Source organism: Rhamphochromis longiceps, linkage group LG19 (assembly GCF_057381845.1).
Source record: "Rhamphochromis longiceps isolate RC_006_pf linkage group LG19, R_longiceps_female_GT1.1, whole genome shotgun sequence".
Taxonomy (NCBI): Eukaryota; Metazoa; Chordata; class Actinopteri; order Cichliformes; family Cichlidae; genus Rhamphochromis; species Rhamphochromis longiceps.
In genome coordinates this window covers 24,894,972-24,919,630 of record NC_140575.1, presented here as the reverse complement: position 1 = coordinate 24,919,630, position 24,659 = coordinate 24,894,972, and the positions used below count along the sequence as shown (strand labels likewise).

Here is a 24,659-nt window from a genome sequence, read left to right as displayed (position 1 = left end):
TGTGGTGTTGACAAGTCTGAAGTTCAGTGCAGGTAGAGTTCATGTGGCTAATGCTGCTAGCTTTTTAACTGTGTGGTGCTAAGCTACAGTAATGGACGTACTGTAACCAGCTATTGTATTTATAGTGTAAATAAAACTTGGTATTTCCACTTTTTTATTTGCTTTATTAATTAATAGATGGGAAATTACTTAGCTTTACATTATTGCAAAAATAACTAAAGCTGCAATTTTGTCTATTATTTAATGACTGGGCACTTCTGGGAAGATCAACAGACGTACTCACATCTCTTATATCATTCAAAACACTCTCCGGCTGAGCTTTACTGGCTCCCCATCCAACCACAGTCACTCACTGGTGTCTCAACAATGAACTATGGAAAGCCTCAAGCACTAACTGAAGAATGGCAAGATTTAAGCGCAAGCCTTGCATCACATTAATTGCTCTGGTGTTGCTTATACTCGCCATAACTGTGTTCTTAAGTGAGCTAATATCACGGGACTCTCCATTCAGCAGCCCAGCCGATATAAAGGGGTTTCCCAAACCAGAGAGCCAGGAAAACCGCAACAAAAAACCAGAGGAGATCAAAATGAGCAGCGCAGCTCAGTCAGACAAGGATGCAGAACTGGAAGCGACACTGAGGAAGTTCCCTCCTCCAAATTACTACCTCCATGCCTTCTACTACACGTGGTATGGAAACCCAAAGATTGATGGAAAATACATACACTGGGACCATCCACAGCTGCCACACTGGGACGTTAAGGTAGCTCAGGGATATCCACAAGGGAGACACAGCCCACCTGATGACATTGGAGCCAACTTTTACCCTGCTTTAGGGGTTTACAGTTCTAGAGACCCCTCTGTTATAGAGGCTCATATGCAGCAGCTACGTACAGCAGCCATCGGTAAGACATCAAGTCACTTTTAATTATATACCACATTTAAAACAACAGGAGCTGAGCCAGAGTGCTTTCCAGGCAGGCAATGCAATGATGGCAAAATATGAATAAAAAGAAGTCATAAATAAAGTATAACAATAGAAATAACACTAGAAATAAAAGACCAGTAAGAAAAATTTAAACGCATACTTGACTAAAAGCTAGTGAAAATATATACAGTGCTGTATAAAAAATATTGCTCCCTTCCTGATGTCTTAATTTTTTTCACACTGTACACATTTCTTAGAAAACATCTTGATCCCCAAAACCTTCAGGAAAATATTTTTGGAAGGTTTGAGTCCAGTTACATCTGGCATGAAACTAACACATTATTTTATTTTAAAAAAATCATGCCAACAGTCAAACACGGCGGTGGTAGTGTGGTGGTCTCGGACGGCTGGATGACTTGCTGTAATTGTCGAAACCATGAACTCTGCTCTCTACTAGAAAATCCTAAAGCAAAATGCCCGGCCATCCTTTTTTTCCCTGAGGCTCAAAGAACCTTGGGTTTTGCAGCTGGAAAATAATCTTAAACACATCAGCAAGTCCACCTCTGAATGAAACAAAAACAAAATGAAGGTTTTGAAGTGGTCTAGTCAAATCCTTAAACAGGCCGTCCATGCGGGAAAACCCTCTAATGTGTCTGAATTTTTTTTTAAAAATGCAAAGAAGAGTGGGCCAAATTCCTCCACAGGGATGTGAAAGACTCATTCCTAGTTATTGCAAAAGCTTGATTGCAGTTATTGCTGCCAAGGTTGGCACAACCAGTTATTAGAATTAGGAGATAATAACATTTTTCACACAGGGCCAGTTAGGTTTGGATAGCTTTTTTTATTATTATTTCACCCTTTTAATAAATGAAATCATTTTTTAAAAAACTGATTTTTGCATTTATCCTGGTGTGGAAATGTATTTGAAGTCTGAAGCATATAAGGGAGCCAATACTTTTTCACCACACTGTATGTCTTTAGAAGTGGTTTATTGTCAGTTAGACATGTGCTTATGTGGGTTCACGGAAAATTCCAGCTGTTGTTGCCCTGGTGGCAGTAACAGCTGGAAAAGCCTGTTCGCCTTTGGCTTTTAGGCGAAAAGGTGGCGCTGAGATAAGCTGATGGAGGATGACCTCAGAGACCAGGAGGCCAAATAAATCAATGCAGTTAAGCTCAAACAGGAATGACATGTTGCCTATTCTTTGGATCATTCTGAATCTATGTAGTGAGCTGCAGACATTTATAGGTTAGTGTTTAGTTTTTCACACAAAATAAACATATTGTTCCCAACTATCAAACAAAAACTCTTCTAATTGAATTGTGTCGGCAGCTATGATAATAGTGACACACTGATACAAGGAAAGCCTAATAATATTGCTCCAGGCACACATTTAATACAGATTTATTACACATTTACATTAAATGAATCCAGTTATCTTTATGAATGTCCATCTAGGTGTTTTTCTTTTAGATTTCATATTGATACTGTAACTGTTTATTTTAAGGTGTCATTGCTGTTTCCTGGTATCCTCCCAATATGAAGGATGACAACGGGGACTCAACAGACGACATTGTGCCTTTGCTGTTTGAGGTGGCTCATAAATACCACATTAAGGTGTGTGTGTAGAGATTGCAGCAGTTGCTTGAATGAAACGTCATTATATTCCTAATGAAAGGATTTGTGATTGTGATCCCCGGTGTGTGTGTGTGTGTGTGTGTGTGTGTGTGTGTGTGTGTGTGTGTGTGTGTGTGTGTGTGTGTGTGTTTTATAGGTAGCTTTTCACATTGAGCCATACAAAGGAAGGGATGAAGTCAACATGTTTACTAATGTTAAATACATCATTGAGAAGTGAGTAGTGATTTCGTCCACAGAGTCATTCAGATGTCATCATTAATGTTATCTGCATATTTAGATTCATCTTTCTATTCCTTTGACATCTGGTTGTTTTTCCCATCCCATCCTCCACAGATACGGAGAGCACCCGGCTTTTTTCAAGTACTTGACAAACACTGGCAAACTTCTTCCGCTCTTCTATGTGTATGACTCATATCTGTTGAACTCGGAGCAGTGGGCCAAGCTGCTAAAGCACACGGAGACCAACAGCATCAGGGATACCCCGTATGACGCCATCTTCATCGCGCTGCTGGTGGAGGAGAAAGACAAGAGAGATATCCTGACAGCAGGGTTCGACGGCGTTTACACCTACTTTGCCACTAATGGTTTTTCCTACGGTTCCACGCAGCGTAACTGGGCCTCTATAAAAGCTTTCTGTGAAGATAACAACCTGATGTTCATTCCAAGTGTAGGCCCGGGATATATCGACACGAGCATTCGACCCTGGAATTTCCAAAACACTCGAAACCGCATCAATGGCAAATACTACGAAACCTCGCTGAGTGCAGCACTGGAAGCCAGGCCTGATTTTATCTCTATCACATCCTTTAACGAGTGGCACGAGGGGACTCAGATTGAAATGGCAATTCCAAAAACAAGCCAGACGGTGTATCTGGACTATCTGCCCAACAAACCATCAATCTACCTGGAAATAACTCGCAAATGGGCGGCGATATTTGGTGGTGAGAGACGAAAGTGGCAGGAATGAAAATGACTAAAAGCCATAGCAGATGTTTATTCATGGGGGTATAAACAAAATGAAAGCTAAATGGAGTTCTGCTTGCTGAACGCAGAGCAAAATGCAAATGAAGACCAACTTTATGAGAAAAGCCAAATGATTTGCAAAGCCGTAGGCAAGTGAACCACTTAATTATCCTAATTTTGGCTGCGCTGATGTATGTCGTTTTGTTGCACTTGAACGAATTATTGTGAATTTAACTGATGTCTTATTAACGCTTGTTTGCACACCCTTGTGCATTTTTGCTATTCCTGGATTTTCACCAGCCGAAACAGCATAGGCATGTTTTGCAGTTCTGTGATCTGTGACTATATTAGACCCGAATAGAAATAAAGTGCACTCTGGAACGAGGCAGAGACACGAGTAAACAAAGCAGTCTGGTGGAATAAAGCTGTTGCCTCATTCTGCTTTCAACTCGGCTTCAGCCCAAAATACAGTACAAGAAAATAAAAAAACCCTGCAACATAGATTTTGACATTTCAAAGACATGTCAGTTTAAAATCTGAGATGAGTCATAATGATGCAAACAGCGGCGGGATGGAAGGATAGCAGTTCAGTTGTTGAAACAGATTTGTAGCTGAGGGAATGGAGGGCAAAATCAAGATTGGTTTTTATCTGTGCAGTAGATTGCCTTCTTATTTATGAGCTGTTGCCATGGTACAGTACAAGTCTAACAGATACTTCTCTTACTAGACGTGCTATCAGTGCATACAGCTGCGTGGCCACAGCTGTTTGGCTGCATCTGCACAAATCACGCATTATGTTAAAACTGCCCCCGCAGCAAAGCCATCTCTCCACTGAAAACATACAGTGGTCTTTTTATTCTTGCCTCTTAATTTTCAGCCCAGTCCTTCTTCCAGATCACTTGAACTTGTGAGAATTTTTGTTGGTGGTGTTTCGGCTTCCGCAGCCATACAGCATGTTTACCCACAGGTTTATAAGCAAGCATGGCTGTGAAAGCCATTCAGCTTCAGCTTGGATTCCTGGAGCAGTTCACAGCAAGTTTTAAGGACTGCTATAGATCACTGTCTAATTGTACAACCCAGCATCTTCTCAGTTGTACGTCCTTGGCTGGCTGCGGAACATTTGCATCCAGAATTTGCTGACTTTTATTGGAATTTATTTTTGCCTCGATCCAGGCAATTTTCCCGACGCTCCCAAATCAGAATATTACTGCAACAGCTTTCATGCTTAAAAGTTGGCAAGTTATGTGTGTGTGTGTTTGCTTTATTTTTCAATTAAATGCTTTTTACTAGTTTTTCTTAAACGGTACCTTTGGTGATTGTGGCCAAAAAAGCCAAATGAGCTTCACCTGCACACAGCACTTGTTTTCCAATTGGCTCTGGCTCATCCAGGTGTTGCTTTGCCTACTGAAGTCAAACTCAAAGATCTCGTCTTCATGTCCTCTTGCCTTGCTGTTGTGCAAGGCTGCCTTTAATCCGACGCTGTGTAAGAAAAGTTTTTTGGAGTTTGACCCATGCAAAATCGTGTTGATGCACTTCTGAAATTTAGTCGTTAATTTTGAAATGAACCCTGTGATGATGACTCCAACTGTTTTGAATTACAACATTAAACCACTAGAGCAACCCCGTAAATGATTAATTGACTGGCTAAAAGAAATCACAGGGCATGCTCAAGGTTTAATGGGGCAAACTGCATCTGTGAGCCTCTGTATAGATAATTGAACCTACTTTTTTTGTAAGTTGTTTTTGCATGTGATTTAAGAATGCGAAAAATATTAAATAAACTCGCTGAAAATTAACAGAATTGTGTTTTTGGGCCTCTGAAGGTGGCTGTGGTGCATTATCCTCGCTAACTGGCAATCAGACTTCAGCTTTTACATCACTGAAAGATTAATTTGTACAGACCAATTGAGGTGAATCCTTCAGAGATGACTGACCTGTTTATTCAAATGAGAACCTTAAACAAACGATTAAAGTGTAATATGGTACTAAAGCGGAATCGCAGCATCCCACTCAAACTAGCGCTCCGCCACAGCCTGCAGCTGCATCCACGGTAAACAGAGCAAGGTAGCGCATGGGCAGCCAGCAGGGAATTATTCCACATCGCATCACATCCCTGAGCATACATGGCGCCCTCGCACACCGAGATATGAATTTAGTGTGCAAGCGAACGAGGTAGTCGCGATTTCCCCCTCTTTCTTCCCCCCTTTTTTTCACTTGCAGCCATCATTCTCTGCGTCGGTGTGCAGTAGCGGAGAAGATTCAGCGCACATTACTACAGTAGGTATCATCATTTTTTCGGGATCAAGACGATGGATGCGGGCTCTATTGCTGCAAACACGGCGTGCGGGCTCGATTTTTTATTCCAAACGCATCCACATCTTCCGTATGTTCCTATGTGTCTTTGAAAGTGAGGAGGAGGAAATGAGAAGAAAGCTTTATTTTGACTCACGCCTGTCGCGATGGTGAGTAAAATGCTTGGCTGAGTCTTTCTCCCCCCCATTCTTGCATCCTATGTCTGATCTTCTACCTGATTTTAAAGGCAAATCATCTGTAGCTAATTGCAAACGCCAAAAAGAAAATGCGCAAAACAAATGTGACAAATATAGACCGCTTCTCGTTTTCCCCGGGGTGTTTGATTGTACACTGCATTTTTAAATGTTTAATGCACTAGACAGTTCACACACTGCAGGGGACATGGATGTTTTTCTCCCGTGAATGTGACTTGTATTTCAAACCTTGCCCTCATAGCTGCAAATATTATGCCCACGGCGCGCTATTATCTAGGTTCTGTTAGTCAGCACTGGAAAATATTCCAGTGTATCTTTATTATTCCCATCAACTTCAATGCAGTGTCACGCCAAAAGACAACCATTTTAAAGAGTGGCTCCACTACAGCGTCACGTTTTGAAATGACCTTCAGTGCTCGGTGGCTGGAAATTAATTCTCACCTGAGATGGAGTGTCCGTTTTCAGCCAGTGCGGAGCTCCTTCCAGAAATTATGAGTTGCAATCTAAAGACAACAATTTTGGTGTACATGTGCAGCTTTAGCCTTTGCATACCCGTTACAAAACGCTGTTTGGGATTTGAGATTTCTGTGACTGATATTGCCACAGAAAATGTGTGACTGCGTTTTTTTCCTCCCCTTACTGCTCTCCAGCCACTTCAAACGTGGCCTCGCTGCAGACTACTCACCCATGCGGTGCTCTTTCTGTGTCCCAAATACATCACAATGCATTTAACAAAATCACAGCTATGCTTTTTTTAAAATGTGAATGAGCTGCAGGAGTCTCCCCTTAGTCTCATTTTGGTGGTTTAGAGATAGAAAGACATATCTAAATAAATAAATAAAACATTGTGCACCTTCTTTAAATAATCACATTGGAGACACTGGAACTTCAAAGGCCTGACCTGATCACTGCAATACAGGTCAACCTCCATCCTATGGGGTGTTTTATATAATTGACACCAGCACATCATGGCATGCATGGGATGCATCCTGTTAACCACAGAGCTTATCACTGCAGCTCACAGGAGGCATGGTTGAGTGCTGTAAGAGGATTGTCCCTACATGAAAATGTATTGATACCATAAGCCTTTAAAATGAGTGGCACTCATTTGGCTCTTATCTCAATCCATCTCTGACTTGTGTGTCCGCTTGGTGCATATCTGTGTAACAAAGTCAAAGATTTGGATGAAGCATGGATGCATGTTACCCTTTCCTTTGATTTTACTGATTCAGATATGCTTCAGGGATGCATGGAAGAAAAATCGTCTCTCAAGCTTTGATTCTGCACTTGGCATGTCAGGCTTGTGTGGCCTCTGTGCCAAATGCAGGTGTGCTGAGCCCCAGAGAGCTCTTCTATTCTTCTCAGCCTTAAGATGGCAGCATTCTCTTACAACACACAGTGGATACCCAAAATAACAACCTACATCCATGCCTAACTGGAAACTTTTAAAAGATATCTAGGACTATCTAGGACTACCTGACTATTTGTGTGAGAAGTTTTGTTTTGCCTTATACACTTGTTTGTAGAGATTAAGCTCATCTCTGCATGCATGCTGGAAATACAAGCTTTCTCTGTGGCGCTATGAAGTAGCTCAGTGGGCACAGAACATAGGGAAACCCACAAAGTAATGGAGTTTGAAAGAACCACAATTGAATTAAGAACTGTACAATGCCTAGCTCAGTCATGGTGAGTGTGTGGATGCAGGTATTTGACAGTTAGCCAAGCGATGACAGATATGCTTCTTTTTTACAAAAAGCCATTTCTCTGGCACTTGTCATGTTAAAGATTATAGACTGACAAATACTATAGGCCTATTAAAAAGTTTTATATCAACTCTGCTAATACTGTCAGCTACTCTTTCTACAGTCTTGATACTTCTAGGAGCATTTTTAAGAGAACAGAACAGACCAAGACAGAGGAGGAATAACTAGAAAGCAAACAGTGACATGCTAGGTAGCTTAACTGGACAGTCATATCCCAAACCTCCATATGGTTCCACATGTGAAAAAAGCTATTTTCAAACCGGAAGTGCAACATGGCGAAAAGTCAAGGACATTCAGTGACTATGGGTGAAATTATCACTGCATGAAGTTAGTGGAGCCTGGAGTAAACATTTTTCAAATCCCAGGCAACTGACTGAAGTGACTACTAATGAGAATGCAGGATATCACTAATTAACATATGATCTGGTGGTAAATATGGCAACCAGAATTTGAAACATCCGCAAGCCACCAGCTGCCAGCTTTAAAGCGACACGCAACAGGAGAATCAGTTCCAGTGTGTACACAGCTTAAGGATGACAAAGTTTCTATGCTGGACACAGACAATAGTAAGATATCCAGAACAAAAGAGCATAACAGCCAAAACCCAAGTTACAACCAAAAGCAGCAACAAATAATCCTAACCAAACGCGATATGTTGTCGCAATATTAAGGTCCTACACCACAACAAGTTACTAACAAAGTGTTCTACAGTTTATAAGACAAAAGCCTTTGGGCACTGATTCAGTGACTCTAATGAAGGAGCCGATTACAAGTCAGGGACAAGCCAAGGAAGCTGGAGAACAGTCCTCCTACTCTCGCAACCAAAACCATCTAACTTAACCCTAGCCTTTAGGCAGTTAAAAGTAGGGGTTAAGTGAGTGGCAACTGGTTAAACCAGTGATCCCATCAAAACCACTGAGGTGTTCCCAAGCATATATCTCTACCCACATTAATGTAACAGGTGACTCAGTGGATTCCCTACACATAACCTAGTGTCTTAAACCTAGTAAGTGAGTTCAAGAACCACCACTGCACTAATGAACTCAAAGTTCATGAGCTAACAAGAATTGGCTAACGAAGCTCTCTCTGTCCAAGCTTAAAACCTGTTTGTATCCCCGAGAAAGATTTTTTTACACTACTGATAAAAAATAAACTTTCATAGGAGCCAACTAACAGGAAAGTCCAAAATAAATTCATATCACTACTAACTAGGAAAAAAGCCACTAAACTAATTTGTTATGCCAAGACTGATTATAGCATACCTGTGGTCAAGTATGGAGAGAGTAGGCAAAATGGGAGGGGTCATCAAAGTGCTTGCTTTTTGTCTCTTTTTCTGGCTTAATAGATTCTCTCTCATTTTCTCTTTTTGCTTGTATAAAGGAGGCATCATTAAGAAGACCAGTAAATTCAAGATCAAACACACTTCATTCAGTCATTAAGGATCGTTATTATTCAGCCTAAGAGCAAAGAAGCATCTTCTAGCTCCATCCTGCAATTTGTTTTCCTATGAGCACCGAATCACAGAGGAGGTTAACCCAAGCTTCGATCCGATGTAGGAGCTGTTCCCTCAAATTCCCACAACCTCTACTCTTGCTTGGATTTCAGCATTCAGTAAAATCCGCCAGGTTTGTATTGCAATATGTTGTAGGAGGCATCACAGTTTTATTTAGCAGTTTTATTTGAGCACCGATGCAAACTATTGCCTTACACACCACACAGTATATATTCATACCACTAAGTATTTAAAGGCACAGATTCTGTTCAGAGTCAATGATCCAGTAGACATTATTACATGTTGGTAGTATGTAAAGCCCGATAAGATGATCAGTCCTGATGTTGTGTCCTGCTGACTGTGTGGTATTTTTCTCTTTGGTTTGCCCTTTTTAGGACAGAGTATGCCATCTGCACCTTTTCACAGAATTCTGCGACCCCTTCTGCTTGGTACTTTTATACTGGGATGCTTTGTGACTCTGTTTTTGATGTATTTTAAACCATCTACAAGCTGGTTATCAGGTCCTGTAGAGTCAACAGTATCCACAGACCGGGTCAAGAACCTCTTCTCCACCAAGAGCGATAAAAACGTGACCACTCTGCTGATCTGGCTCTGGCCCTTCGGACAAACGTACGACCTGAGCGTCTGCAGTTCTCTCTTTAACATTGATGGCTGCTTCATCACAGCAGACAGGAACTTCTACAATAAGTCTGATGGAGTCGTCATCCATCACCGGGACATCAGCACTGACCTGTCCAATCTGCCGCCGCTGCAGCGACCGTCGTTCCAGAAGTGGATATGGATGAACTTTGAGTCGCCATCCCATTCGTCCCAGCTGCCTGGGATAGAGAACCTGTTTAATCTGACTCTCAATTACCGTCAGGATGCTGACATTGAAGTGCCTTATGGGTCCATCGTAGCAGCAGAAGGGGAAGAGGATTTTGTACCACCCAGCAAAAACAAGCTGATTTGCTGGATTGTAAGCAACTGGAACCAGGATCACGTGCGGGTGAAATATTATAATGAACTCTACAAACACATTGAGGTTCATGCATATGGACAGGCCTTTGGGGAGTACATCTCTGACCAAGACTACTTTCCCACCATCGCCAGCTGCAAGTTCTATCTGGCGTTTGAGAACTCCATCCACAAAGATTACATTACTGAGAAACTGTACAACCCACTCTCAGTGGGGACAGTGCCAGTGGTTCTCGGCCCACCCAGGCAGAATTACGAGAACTTTATCCAGGGAGACTCCTTCATTCATGTTGACGACTTCAGCTCGCCCAAGGAATTGGCTGATTACCTGCTGCTCCTGGACAAAAATGAGGAAATGTACCTCAGGTACTTTGAGTGGCGGCGACACTTTAAAGTAAAGAAGGCCTATTTTTGGGCAGAGCACACATGCCTGGCTTGTGATTACTTGCGAAGGCACAAGGAATACAAGGCATTCAATAGCCTTGATAAGTGGTACTGGGGCGGTTAGAGATTTGAAGGGCTGTGTGTGAGGGGCTAAGCAGCCAAGAACACAGGTAAAAAAATTTCTTCAAAAAGGGTTTTCTTTATTTTAACCCTCAAAAAGTTCAAAAAAGACTAAATTCAAAAACATAAGTAGCAAGCCCATAAAAGAGGTCAACTAAATGTAACTCTACAAAAAGTAATTTTCAGAAGCTTAAACAAACAAAGTGGACATAACTTAACTCACAAACCACCCTAATTACAAAGACACAAGAGAGTAGCTTTTATAGTGGTTTGGCCGTTTACACACAATAGGGGGAAAACAAAAACACACTCTAATATTAACTAAGCACAGAATAACCTAAGTAAACCTAAAACATCCCTGTTCCTGATGAGCACATGGTTGGTCCTTCTGAGCAGGCCTATTGTTCTCAGAGTCCTCAGCCATGCCTTTTGCCCCCACAACCAGTTGGCAAACAACCTTTCAGTTGTTTGCCAACCAACAATAAAAATTTAGAAGAAGAAGGTCCCTTTTTCCCAGACAGGAAACAGCCACCGCCCAAACCCAGGTAACTCAAAAAAAAAAAAAACATAATTAATATAACAGAAAACATTTTTAGAAAAACCACACAACGCTATTATGTGCGCGCCTCATAATATCAGTGTTAGGTTTAACCAAATGATTAATGAATTATATTAATGAAGAAAACTGCAAAACAAACTAATAAAGTGAACAAATGGACTGATTTACCCATGTGTGGCTGATGCCATCACACTGTGTGATTTTTGTTATGTTGTTGAAGGCAGTACTGTAAAATTTTTGTCCTTCAGTTAACACAAAGGTTCGTTGCTGTTCTGTCGTGAGCAGCTGAATGGTGTCTTTCTATTGGTTCAGAGGCCCAGTGACACATCTAGCTTGTTCTTTTTTTGTCCTTTGAATTTTAGTTAAGCCTTACTTTGCCTTTTGAGTTTTTAATTTATAATTTTTAATTTATTTTTTATGATTTACAAGTGCACAGTTTTTTTTTAAATTATTTCTGACCATGTTTTACTTAACATAACCTCATCTGCTGCTATTTTTTTAAATGATTTTGTCCTATTTTTTAGTGTGATTGCATGATTGTATAAATGTTCTGATAACATTCATGATGCAAGTTTTTGTTTTTTATTATCCCCTGCTTATGAAGTGGCACAAGCTGAAATTGGGGAAAGTGTTAGCTGGAGAAGAGGGGCTGACATAAAAGTGAAAATATTTATGTAATATTTATTCAAATGAGGCATTATATGATAAAAAACAATCTCATCTGTGCTAGTGATGAATTCACCTATGCATTGTTTACTAAACTCCAATGTGAAAATGGTTCAATAGGGTCATGTACATATTGTGTATTTTTGGAATTATGTAGCTGTAATTTTTTTCCCATATTTTTATAAGTTTGCATTTGCACTGCTAATCAAACTGTTATTTTCACATACTTACACTAAGGCAGATGGTCAATGTATTTGTAGATTGGATTTGGCGATCTTTACCTTGGTATCCGACAGAAGATGTCACTGTTATGTGAGAGGGAGGTTGCTAATTAATATTGCTGTGAATTGTTCATTGTCTTTTGTAATTTTGTCACGGTGTTTTGGATTCCATGTGGATGATGATGATAGAACAGCACAGAGCCATTGTACTGCAATATGAAACTCCCACACACACCTCCTCACATTGCATCTTAATTTGGAAAGTCTGTCATTTTTGACTGACTGCATTAAGCAGAAAGAGCACAAAATGAGCACGTAGTACAAGCATTTGCTTAAGCTCTTCACTTAGGTGCTGTACTCTCATCACACATTATAACTTAAGATGTGAAAGATGTGATCTTTATGGCTGCTGCAAGGTTACCCGTATTTTTGTATGAATCATCATACCTCAGTGTTGTCTGGGAGCGAGTGTTTCCATGTGATTCTGATTGTTTTAGCACTGCACCACACCCTTGAGACCACACTACAAAAAGACAGCTCGGTATCTGCATATATCGCAGATATTGCATCACATTCAGATGTTGTTGGAACGGCTAATTCATTGAACAATGCATTGCAACAGCACTCAGCAGCTATTAACAGAAATTTATGTTTTTTACAGAAAGTACTGTACAAATTCTTGTCAACATTTTATGCAAGATGAGCTTCTGTGTCAAAGTATAAAAACAGTGAGGTTAACATTTCTTCAATTTCAAAGGGACCATTGATGTAAAATAGGATGAAACCAATTATTTTTCTTATGGAGTACGGTTCCAAATGCCATAGTGGACTCTGTACATAAACACTGTAGTGAACTGAAGCAGGAATTGGATCAAACCAGCCCAAAACACAGATCATTCCTTTATGTCTAGCAGACAGTGGGAACTCCAGCAGCATTGTATATATTTTTCATGGTAAATCTCTTTATATCATGCAGTTGTTGTCTGGAAGTGACTGTGACTGCGCTGTACATTTGTAAGTAATGCCCGGTGCTTTGAGTGGCTGTGAATTAAGTTAAAGGGAGAGACACTTGAAAAAGAATTAAGAGCATCTGAAATGATGCTTTTAACGGTTTTGAGGTGGACATTTTCATCAAGGCAGGCACTTTTACATTTGAGGAGTGATTTTTTTTTCTTCTTTGTTTATATTTGGTGGCAATCCTGTTGGCATGACCTAATTGAAAAAGTTGTGCCAAAATGCAGCAGAAATACAGCACTTTTATTCATTTCGAGTAGTGTGACTCACTGTGCCAGTTGTCGTCTTAGATGAAGCTATTGTGAGTTTATAAACTGTCCTCCAAGACCTTGGCACGTCCCACAGGATAACTATGAAGCTGCCAGTCATGGTTTCATATTGTACAGTCCAATCTCATGTATGAAAACAAAGCTTTCTTGTCCAATGTGGTTGGTGACTTTAAGAAAAAAAGTTTTTTTCATTTTATCTTTTTGGGCCGCATAAGTCTTCTTTATCTTCTCTCTCTTTTTTTTGCACAAAAACAAAGAAAAGGAGCTGCGGCTTCTCTGTTGTCCAGTTTGAATCTGTGAGAGGTTCACTGATGCACCCAGAAGTGATTCTCTGGATGCTATATGACTGGGTATCCCAAAAAAATTTGATTTTAATGCCAGTTCACTGAAATAATCTGTTAGTCAATCAATACTTTTTTTTTGCCAAATCATTGTATTTTGCCAAATGTTGTGTTTTACTGTATATGTCTGATAGTGTCAAAATGAAAATAAAGATATGGACAAATGAGCAAACATTTGTAAAGTGTACTGTAGTATTTCTTTATTTTTGTTTTTTAAAGAGATGCCTGATGTGTATTACATGACATAGGCTGGATTATGCTGAAACTGTCTGGAAAAAACATGTATGATGCTTGCTTTTAAACATTTTAAACAAGTTTATATATAAGTGGATTTATATATAAACTTGGCTAGCCAAGATAGCTTAGCATAATGGCTGAAAACAGGACAACTCTGAGCTGAGCTGTACAAAAAGCAGAACAGCCATTTTAAAATGGCTGTTTAATAACCATACATTGGTTTCCCCTGTAACTATGCTATGCTATGCTAAGCTGAGCTAAGCTAAGCTAAGCTAAGCTAAGCTAAGCTAAGCTAAGCTAAGCCAAGCTAAGCTAAGCTAAACTAAACTAAGCCAAGCTAATGTAAGCTAAACAGCTGCTGACTGTAGGTTCATTTTTTTGGACAGAAATCACATTGGTATCAGTTGCATAATTCTTTAATTGCAGGATAGCAAAAAAAAATATTTCCTATTACAGTAAAGGGGCAATAAAGGGGTTCCTTTAGATCAACTTCAATGCAGTGTCAAAGGCAACCATTTTAATGAGTGGCTCTACTATAGCATCACATTTTGAAATGACCTTCAGTAGCTGGAAAGTAATTCTTACCAGAGATGGAGTGAAATGGAAGACTATTCATGCATCGCTCTTTCTGTGTCCAAAATACATCACAATGCATTCAATATTTTAATTCTAAAATGTTAATGAGCTACATGTAGTCACAGTTTGGTGGTTTAGAGATAAAAAGGCAGATCAAAATAAAATGCAAAAAAAGTGCTCCCTCTTATGATAATCACAGTGGAGCCACACATTATAACTTAACAGGCTTGATCTGATCACTGCAGCTAAACCTCCCACATATACATATATTATTTTGTAATCTACTAAAAGTTCCAGTTTTAGCCAAATAATGAAACAGCCAAAATATCAAAAAGGGTCACATTAAACCTTGTAGATTGAAAGACACAGTAGACTTATTAAAAAGTTTTTATCTTACCTCTACTAGTACTGTCAGTTATCCTTTCTGCACACTTGATATTTCTAGGAGCGTATGTCCACACTGGAAGCAATTTACTGCAATGTGGCAACCAGAACCCACAGAAAGTCAAGGATATTCAGTGACTATGAGTGAAATGATCACTGTGTGGGATCCGAGATAAATTTTTTTGACTACCAGTGAGAACACAGGATATCTCTGATTGACATACAAATACAGTTACTTAAAATGGTGAGCTGATCTTGACAACACCATGGTGGATCCTTGGCGGATCCTCGGCTGGTTCTTGACCAATGAGATCCCCTGCCTGTGATATGTATAAAGCCACCACAAGTGTTAATGCCCCTAAACAGCACTGAGGAAAACCAGTGCTAATATCTTATGTATACACCAGTAGAGGTAGTGACAATGGAAGCTCATTCATTTACATCTTTCTACACTGCTTATTAATCCATTCTATGTTAAAGGGTTCTATAATTCAAAACACTGATATAGGCTAATTGGCAGCATACAATTTAGAGGTTGTACACACTGAACAAGCGACATACAGCAGAAGACAAAAAGTGATGTCTAACGAGTTTTTGGAAAGAAAAGCATCTGGACTTCTTTAAGTTGCTTGAAGATGTTTCACCTCTCATCCAAACAGCTTCTTCAGTTCTAAGGTCAAATGGTGGACAGTCCCAGATTTAAGTCCTAGGGGAGTGTCCCCCAAGTCAGTCAAGAACCCCCTGTTGATCCTCTACGTTAATCAGACGAGCCCAGGTGTGAAAACAGGTGTAGGCCACAATCAGCCTATGGCTGTATCCCAATTCAGGGTCTGCAGCCTTAAAGTACTCATTTCAAGGCCGATTATGTCACAGCGGCGCGCCGAAGGCTGTCCCAATTCAAAGCCTGCTCGAAATGTGGCCCTGAAATGTGTCCTACATTTCCCTGAATTTTAAGGCTGTGGCAGTGTAGACTTCGTGGCCCAACATATCCCAGAATGCATAGCGCGGCGGTGGGTGTGGATAATTTTGCTGAAAAAAAACGGCAGATGAGGGGCGGCCGAAGAGTAAACTTTAAGTAAGTACTGAATATTATGTCACTTATTTATGTGCAAATGTTTAATAACGAAGAACATTAAACATTACTGTTGGCCACATGTCGGCAAAGTTATGTGACATTAGTGACGTTTGTACTAACTTGATTTTAAAGCCTTTACTTTAAAATATACGCCGTTCAATAGCTGAGCTTAATCTTACAGAGAATGATCAAAGCTCATGTAGAAACAAACAAACAAATGAACCAAAGATTTTCTCCTTCATTTCTGTCAAACAAAGCTGTATGACACGTTATCAGCTGTTAGTATCATGGTTGCTAGGCAACCTGGGCAGCGCAACGGAGGCTAGACCGTCCCATTTCACAAGCCTCGCACTTCCGGCCTTAGCGGTCTTTGAGTACGCGGCCCTTGAGGATCGTTGAGGCTGCGTACTTTAAGGCTGCAGACCCTGAATTGGGATACAGCCAAGGTTTCGGGTGAACCCGCAGTGAAACCTAGCCCCACCCTATCATGTGATTTCCTGAGGTCAAATGGCCCAGGATGTGAGTGGGCGTTAAGGGGCCTGGGAAAGGATCTCAAAACTGGCCTTAATGCCCACTATTTAACTTCACTGTCACATGTTTCTATACAAAAAGTGTAGTCAAAATTTAAACTTGAATTGTCAGTGACAGGTGTATTTTAGATGTGACGCAAGGGCAAGTGAGAAAAAGAGCACTCAAACTGCGCACCAATAATGTATGTGTTTGTATTCTGTTCTAAATAAATATAAAAGAAATATGTGGGGGGTCTGTTCTAAAATTTTAATAAGATTTCAATTCATACAGCGTCAAAACACAACCCCAAGGTGCCTCAAGGGGCTTTTTATTGTGACGTAAAATATTACAGAGAAAACAAATAAACCGTTCCTCTGAAAATGATCAGTTAGCTGTTTAATAACTATTCTTTCAGGAATGTTAGAGAAAAGGGAAGTTTAAAGAGCAGTCCATGCAGGTGGGTTGTGATGGCTTTTTAAGTAATGGTTTAATTACTGGCACCTTAATGGATGTAGCCTATTATTAGAGATAGGTGACATTTGGGATTAAAGCATTTGTAGTTATTGAAGTTAACTCAGAAGAATTAATCAGAGTGCAAGAGTCCAAAAAATATTAATAGTGTTTAAAGCAGCTGTACGTAATGATGAGTCTGTGAGATGGTTACTAGTAATTTTTCTCTGATGGTTGAATTTTTATTTGTGAATAAATTCATAGAGCTCTGAATTTTTGTCAGTGCTGAAAAGAGAACTAGAGGGTTTTTTTTTTTCCTTTTTTAAAAAAAAAAGGGGCAAAAAGCTCTTTTCCAGGTCTTCTAAACTACTGACATGCCAATTTGACTCCAGCTTATCTACTTTAAGGTGAACCTTTGAGAGTTAAACCAGGGAGTACAGTGACTTTCGAGAGTTTAGGTAGCTGCTCTGCACTGTGTTGGCACATGGCATTGAAGAAGATAAAAGTGGAGGAATTATATCCTTCAACTTAGTCACAGCACTTTCAGAACGACATCTACTAATGAAATTTATTTCTCACCTTAGGGAAATCTATTATTGTAAAATTTAGATGTTAATAAAAATGATCAGATAAAGAGAAGCCAATTCATCTAATAACAGATTAAATGCAGAGTTGAGGCTGTCATTTTCAGCATCTAAATGGATATTAAAATCACACACTATAATTATTTTATCAGAACTAAGCACTAAATCAAATAAAACCTCTAAAGTCTAAAAATAAATCTGGGGTGAGGTGAGGCATTATAGTAGAGAGAACCAGAGCTTTGCACTTGCAACTAAAGGCAATCCTCTCATGTATGGAATCAGAACGATTAAAAGTCCTAGGAGCATCAGTCACAGTCAACATGCTTGCTTTAGAGATTCGATGCAGTTGTCTGCCACTAATATTAGTGTATCACCTCAGTGTGATACATTTTAATACTTATATGCTTTAAAAGGTATACTCCAAACACAACAACATATATTTGCTGCACAAAAAGTGCCCAATCTTTCAGTCACTAAATTAATACCGCAGTAGTTATGGATATATAAATGTGTCTATATATGTATGTACTGTATGTATTATATAAATATCTTTATAAGTGCAAAAACAGCACATTCTGACAGTTTAGACAGTTAACACATTGCATTTTAAAATGCAACAACTGGCTGAGGCCCTTCCCTGCTTTCCTAAGATTGACGATAAATAAATTAATAAATAAACACATTACTCATACAATTCATAAAAAGTATCACAAACAGTAGTTGTCTTGACACTAATTCTGACAGTTCAGAAATCATAAAAAGATCAGAAAAATCATGTATAATTAATCCAGTGGGGAAAAGTTAAAGTGTGATTGCAATTATTTTGAGTTTGAATCAACCATCAGCTATATTATTGAGGAATTATCTGCAGACACTATGCACTAAAGCACATTGTTTCCACATTTCTCTTATTTCATAAACAAAGTCTTGTTTAGCATTAACACATGAAATGAATGAATGAAAAGTAGTGATGTGCGATACCACTGATTTCCTTTCCGATTCGATACCAAATAAAATTCAGGGTGGTATCGACGATACTGATCCGATACCGATACTCTGTACAAAAACTTTTATTTATGGTATCTCAAATTATAGCATCATAATGATTACAGGACATCAGATTACTTGTTCTTATCACTTAATAATGCAGAGTTCATCATGTAGAAATAAAAAACCTGAAGTTGTGCTATTTGAACTGCTTGCCTGCTTGCAGCACTAAAGGACTCCGTGAGAGACGTCTGTCTCGCCCTAGCAGCACCTGTCCCTCTCCTCCTCTTCAGTTCGCCTCAACATACGCTCGTCATATTCTGTGATATGATTTACTCTGAAGTGTTTGACAAGGTCAGTGGTGTTGCGGCAACACCTCACTTTTTTGCCACATGTATCGCAAACCACGTCTCAGCTGTTTGTGGAGGTAAAATACGTCTGCACATGACTCCAATTATGCTCAGCCATTGTTATGAGTGCGCACGCCAAGGGCTGCCACACATTTATACAGCCGTATTTCGCACATGACTATGAAAGGCGGAAGAAGAAGTAGTTCCTTCGAATGTAGACAATCCGAATGTTATAGTTCCTTTCCACTGTGTTCCTGTTAATGATAAACTACAGATTTACCCTAAATTACTAAAATATCGATATTTTAATGTGAGAATCGATTCTAGAACATAAATGACTGGTATTGGAGGAATCGATATTTCAGGATCGATCCACACATCACTAATGAAAAGAATGGGCTAGTTTTGGATTTGCAGTGAAAACAGGGTGGAAGGTCACTACATAAGTCATAAGTCAGGTCAATTATATTTCTACTATTGACAATATTTCACCATAAAATGCTATCAAAACTTTTGGAAGCTAGAGAAATCAAACCTTGTGTGAAGAAAGTGCGCTCACTTAGAGGCACTCTACAACTAAGTGAAACGGGCGTGTTTATTGTGGAAAGTAGATACATCCCAAGAGAAAAAAAGGAGGAATCCAAGAAACTGGGAAACCAGTTCGATAGCGTATCTGTCAAACAGGGTTGATAGCATACCTGTAGCCAAATAAGGTGAGATTACGCAGTGTGGGAAGAGTCATCAAAGTGCTTTGTGTCCACCAGGTTTGTATTGTGATAGTGCGTAAAAGGATTCACATTTTTATTTATGATATTCATACCACTAAGTGTTTAAAGCCATCGATTCTGTTCAGAGTCAGAGGTCCAGCAGACATTATTACATGTTGGTAATATGTAATAATGTCTCAAGATCACATATCGGGATCGCGTTACCAATGAAGAAGTATATTGCCGTGCGGGAGTAGAGCCGCTCCATGTCCAAGTCACCAAGCGTCGGTTCAGATTTGCTGGTCACATCCTTCGGCTACCGGACCCGAGACCTGCCCGTGTTGCAGTTCTGTGGAACCCGAAGAATGGAAAGAGACGGCGAGGAAGACCTAAAATAACACGGAGGAGGATTTTCCTTGAAGATTTACGTTCAGTCGAACTGTCATGGGATGAAGCAACAACTGCCGCGATAGACCGAGTTCAATGGCGTTCTCTTGTCGCCCGATGGGAGGATCTAAGTCTAAGTCTAAGTAAGGTAATATGTAAAACCTTAATATGATATGATGGTTAATCTTGATGTTGTGCCCTGCTGTCCATGAGATCATGTTCTTTCTCTTTGGTTTTCTCTTTTTAGGACATAATATGGCATCTACAACTTTTTACAGAATCCTGCAATTCCTTCTGCTTGGTACTTTTATACTGGGATGCTTTGTGACTCTGTTTTTTTGGATGTATGGTAAACCCTCTACAAGCTGGTTATCAGGTCCTGTAGAGTCAACAGTATCCACAGACTGGGTCAAGAACTTCTTCTCCACCAAGAGCAATAAAAACGTGACCACTGTGCTGATCTGGCTCTGGCCCTTCGGACAAACGTACGACCCATGCCTCGGCAGCTCTCTCTTTAACATTGATGGCTTCTTCATCACAGCAGACAGGAAGCACTACATAAAGTCTGATGGGGTCGTCATCCATCACTGTGACATTAGCCCTGACCTGTCCAATCTGCCACCGTTCAAGCGACCGTCGTTCCAGAAGTGGATATGGATGAACTTTGAGTCACCGACACATTCGTCCCAGCTGCCTGGGATAGAGAACCTGTTTAATCTGACTCTCAATCGAGATGCTGACATTGTAGTGCCTTATGGGTCCATCGTAGCAGCAGAAGGGGAAGAGGATTTTGTACCACCCAGCAAAAACAAGCTGATTTGCTGGATTGTAAACAACTGGAACCAGCAACACATACGGGTGAAATATTATAATGAACTGCACAAACACATTGAGGTTCATGCATATGGACAGGCCTTCGGGAAATACATCTCTGACCAAGACTACTTCCCCACCATCACCAGTTGCAAATTCTATCTGGCGTTTGAGAACTCCATCCACAAAGATTATATTACAGAGAAACTTTACAACCCACTCTCAGTGGGGACAGTGCCAGTGGTGTTTGGCCCACCCAGGAAGAACTATGAGAACTATGAGAACCACGAGACTCCTTCATTCATGTTGACGACTTCAGCTCGCCCAAGGAATTGGCTGATTACCTGCTGCTCCTGGACAAAAATGAGGAAATGTACCTCAGGTACTTTGAGTGGCGGCAACACTTTAAAGTAAAGAAGGCCTATTTTTGGGCAGAGCACACATGCCTGGCTTGTGATTACTTGCGAAGGCACAAAGAATACAAGGCATTCAATAGCCTTGATAAGTGGTACTGGGTTAACCAGAGATTTGAAGGTCTACGTGGACCTTGTTATATTGTTGAAGGCAGAGCTAGTGTGTACTAATGATGAATTCACCTATGCATTGTTTACAAAAGTCCAATCTGAAAGGGGTTTAACAGGGTCATGTACTTACTGAGTCTTTTTGAAAATATGTAGTTTTCATTTGCAATGCTAATCAAACTGTTATTTATCTTTACATACTTACACTAATGCGAAATCAGGAGTGACTTCACTCCCAAGTTAGTGTGTACGAAAAACAGCATTTGTTTTTGTCCATAGCAAGGTAGAGTCATTCAGGTATCACAGGCAATATAACATAATAATTGCTTTTTGTGCTTAAAAAAGACATTCATGGCTTATTTAGTAAGTCGCAAATATACAATAGTGGCAGTACAGATTAAAAGTTTAAAATTTTACTACTGTGTACATTTAATGCAGCCATCATGGACCCTTAGTTTCGGTCTACACGGGCTGCTCCAACTATCTGAGAGGGAAATTCCACTTGAGGAGGTGTTCCAGATTCAAATTCCGACTGGGAACTCTAAAATTCGGATTTCCAACCTCTCCAGGCACGCACCATCAGACAGATGGTCATTATGCATTTGTAGATTTGAATTGGAGATCTTTACCCTGGTGGAATCTGACAGAAGGTGTCACTGTTATGTGAGAGGGAGGTTGCTAATTAATATTGCTGTGAATTGTTTATTGTCTCTTGTATTTTTGTCACAGTGTTTTGGATACCATGTGGATGATGATGATAGCACAGCACAGAGCCATTGTACTGCAATATGAAACTCCCACACAAATTTGTCATTTCTGACTGACTGCATTAAGCAGAAAGAGCATTTAATGAGCACATAGTATATCGACTTGATTAGGCTATTTATTTGAGTGATGCACTCTCATCCCACTTTATGACTTCAGATATATAGACTGATATTGTTTCATGGTTTCGGGCAGACTTTGACATATGGGTAAAGTAAGTATTAACTAAGATCTAATGAAATTGGCTCCCATGTGAAGAAAACAGTGAAAGATGTGATCTGTTTTCATGCTTGCTGCAAGGTTATCTATGTTGTTGTATAATCATCATACCACAGTGTTGTTTGGGAGTAAGTGTCTGCATATGGAAAATGTGATTCTCGATTATTTTATTTATTTATTTTTTTAAAATATAGCGTTACACCTCATCCTTGATGTGTCCACTGATGCAAAATAGAATAAAAACAGTTGTTTTCTTATGGAGTATGGTTCCAAATGTCATAGTGGACCCTGCATTCAAACAATGTAGTGAACTGAAACAGGAATTGGTTTTTTATCTGTTTTTTGGGTGTCTTCTGTCTCCTTCATGTTCTCTCTCTTTGCTTTTTTTTTTTTTTTTTTTTTTTTTTGCACAAAAACAAAGAAAAGGAGCTTTAGCTTGTCTATCCTCCTGTTTAAATTTGTTCGTGGATCGCTGCTGCACCGGAGAGTAATTCTCTAGATGATATATGACCTGGTTTCCCTAAAAAAAAAACGCTGTAGTTTTAGGGGTTAGGTGGGATGTTGTTTCTCCAGAAGGTACCATTTGAGGCCAGTTCACTGAAATAATCCATTAGAAGTCAGTTAATTTTTTTTCGCCATCGTTGTATCTTGCCAGCTGCTGTGTTTTACTGTATATGTCTGATAGTGTCAAAAAGAAAATAAAGATTTGGACAAACTAATGATTTTTTCTTCTTTTTTCCAATGATGCTCGTTCATAATGTATTACATGACAAAGGATGGCTGGATTATGCTAAAACTATCTGGAAAAAAACATAATGCTTGCTTTTACACATTTGGAAATCCACTTCTATATGAGCAAGGTACCTACACACTGCTCCCTGGGCGCTGGATTGGTGGCTGCCCACTGCTTCACTGAGTGAATGGGTTAAATGCAGAGGAATAATTTCCCTAAGGGATTAATAAAGTATACATTATTATTATTATTATTATTATTATTATTATTATTGTTATAAACCCAGCTAGCCAGCATAACTTAGCATAAAAATTGAAAACAAACAAACTCTTGTAGTGAAGCTGAGCTCTATAAAAGCAGCACAACCATTTTAAATGGGGTTAAACAAATACCTGTTTAATCCCCATACAGCTGTTTCCCCTGTAACTATGCTAAGCTAAGCTAAGCTAGGCTAAACAGCTGCTGCCGTAGTGTCATAGCGTTTACACAGACATGACATTTGTATCAGTTGCATCTTGGCAGGAAAGCAAATAAGCTTATTTCCTAACTATTCCTTTAAATTTGTCTTATAAATATTATGTCAACATTCTCATTTTTCAAGTTAAAAATGAGAATTGGCTTGAAATATTTTGCAGGATGCTGCCTAATGTGCATTCTTGCATCTATATCAAATGTCATTTCCACACTCAATGCCCACACTGTTCTACATTGCCATGTAATGCAGGCGGCGGTATAAATAGCCATCCAAAAGCCTTGATAACTGATTGATGAGAGGGACGAGAGAGTGTTGTGGTGGTTACAAATCAATCTTCCGGCTGTTGTTAGTTACCCCATATCCTCACTGGTACTTTGGTATTTCCAGTCATCCAATACACCACGCAGAGATGACACAGTTTTGTCAAGTACCTCCACTCAACGCCACAGGTCAACATGGGTGTTGCTGAGATCAGTGGCAGAAATAATCCATCCATGTCAATTGGGGATTAATGTGAAAGTTCAGACGGTGGTGGGGAGATTGTCCGTGCCACAGACAAGGGTCACTGTCCCTAACTGTAGATTTCACATTTGCTCTGTTGCACACAATACAGAACATTTCACAATGGTCATATCAGAGATGACTTGTACCGATGAACCTGGAGGTAATTATCACTCACTTTGCACTTTGCATTTCCTTTCATCTTCCTTCTAGCCTCTATCCTAGTTTTTTTTTTTTTAACAACCCCATTTCCAAAAAAGGAAGCTGCCTAAACTGTAAATAAAAACAGAATATAGTGATTAGGAAATCTCACAAATCCACATTTTTCACTGTATAAAACACAGAAAACTGAGAATGTTTAATCTGAGAATTTCTCCATAAGATTCTCCCAGAATATTTTGATGATATTATGCAGTCTAGACGATAACTGTTATGTTAGATGTAGTTTTTTGTAGACTGGTGAACCTCTGCCCACTTTTGAAAAACTATGCCTCTCTAAGATACCCAATACCAACACCCAAAACCAACACTGATGTGTTGCCAATT

The 24,659-nt window shown here is 39.7% G+C and overlaps 2 protein-coding genes and 1 pseudogene across 2 annotated transcripts; all 3 read left to right on the top strand.

Annotated features, from left to right (window-relative positions):
- Nucleotides 1–281: 281 nt before the first annotated feature.
- manea (mannosidase, endo-alpha) lies at nucleotides 282–5,334 on the top strand. The gene is made up of 4 exons (XM_085391983.1): nucleotides 282–903; nucleotides 2,432–2,541; nucleotides 2,699–2,775; nucleotides 2,896–5,334. Exons 1-4 carry the CDS (start codon nucleotides 402–404, stop codon nucleotides 3,527–3,529), a joined length of 1,323 nt encoding a protein of 440 aa, XP_085248109.1. The 5' UTR covers nucleotides 282–401; the 3' UTR covers nucleotides 3,530–5,334.
- Nucleotides 5,335–9,199: 3,865 nt separating this feature from the next.
- On the top strand, nucleotides 9,200–10,773 carry LOC146646850 (4-galactosyl-N-acetylglucosaminide 3-alpha-L-fucosyltransferase 9-like). Its single transcript, XM_085391457.1, has 2 exons — nucleotides 9,200–9,420; nucleotides 9,683–10,773. Exon 2 carries the CDS (start codon nucleotides 9,691–9,693, stop codon nucleotides 10,771–10,773), a length of 1,083 nt encoding a protein of 360 aa, XP_085247583.1. The 5' UTR covers nucleotides 9,200–9,420; nucleotides 9,683–9,690.
- Nucleotides 10,774–20,341: 9,568 nt separating this feature from the next.
- LOC146646849 (4-galactosyl-N-acetylglucosaminide 3-alpha-L-fucosyltransferase 9-like) lies at nucleotides 20,342–21,483 on the top strand (annotated as a pseudogene).
- Nucleotides 21,484–24,659: the final 3,176 nt, after the last annotated feature.

Coding starts and splice junctions, on each gene's coding strand:
- manea (XM_085391983.1), top strand. CDS start 402: ATGGCAAGATTTAAGCGCAAGCCTTGCATCACATTAATTGCTCTGGTG. Junction 904..2,431: donor GCTACGTACAGCAGCCATCG/GTAAGACATCAA, acceptor GTTTATTTTAAG/GTGTCATTGCTGTTTCCTGG. Junction 2,776..2,895: donor GTTAAATACATCATTGAGAA/GTGAGTAGTGAT, acceptor CATCCTCCACAG/ATACGGAGAGCACCCGGCTT.
- LOC146646850 (XM_085391457.1), top strand. CDS start 9,691: ATGCCATCTGCACCTTTTCACAGAATTCTGCGACCCCTTCTGCTTGGT.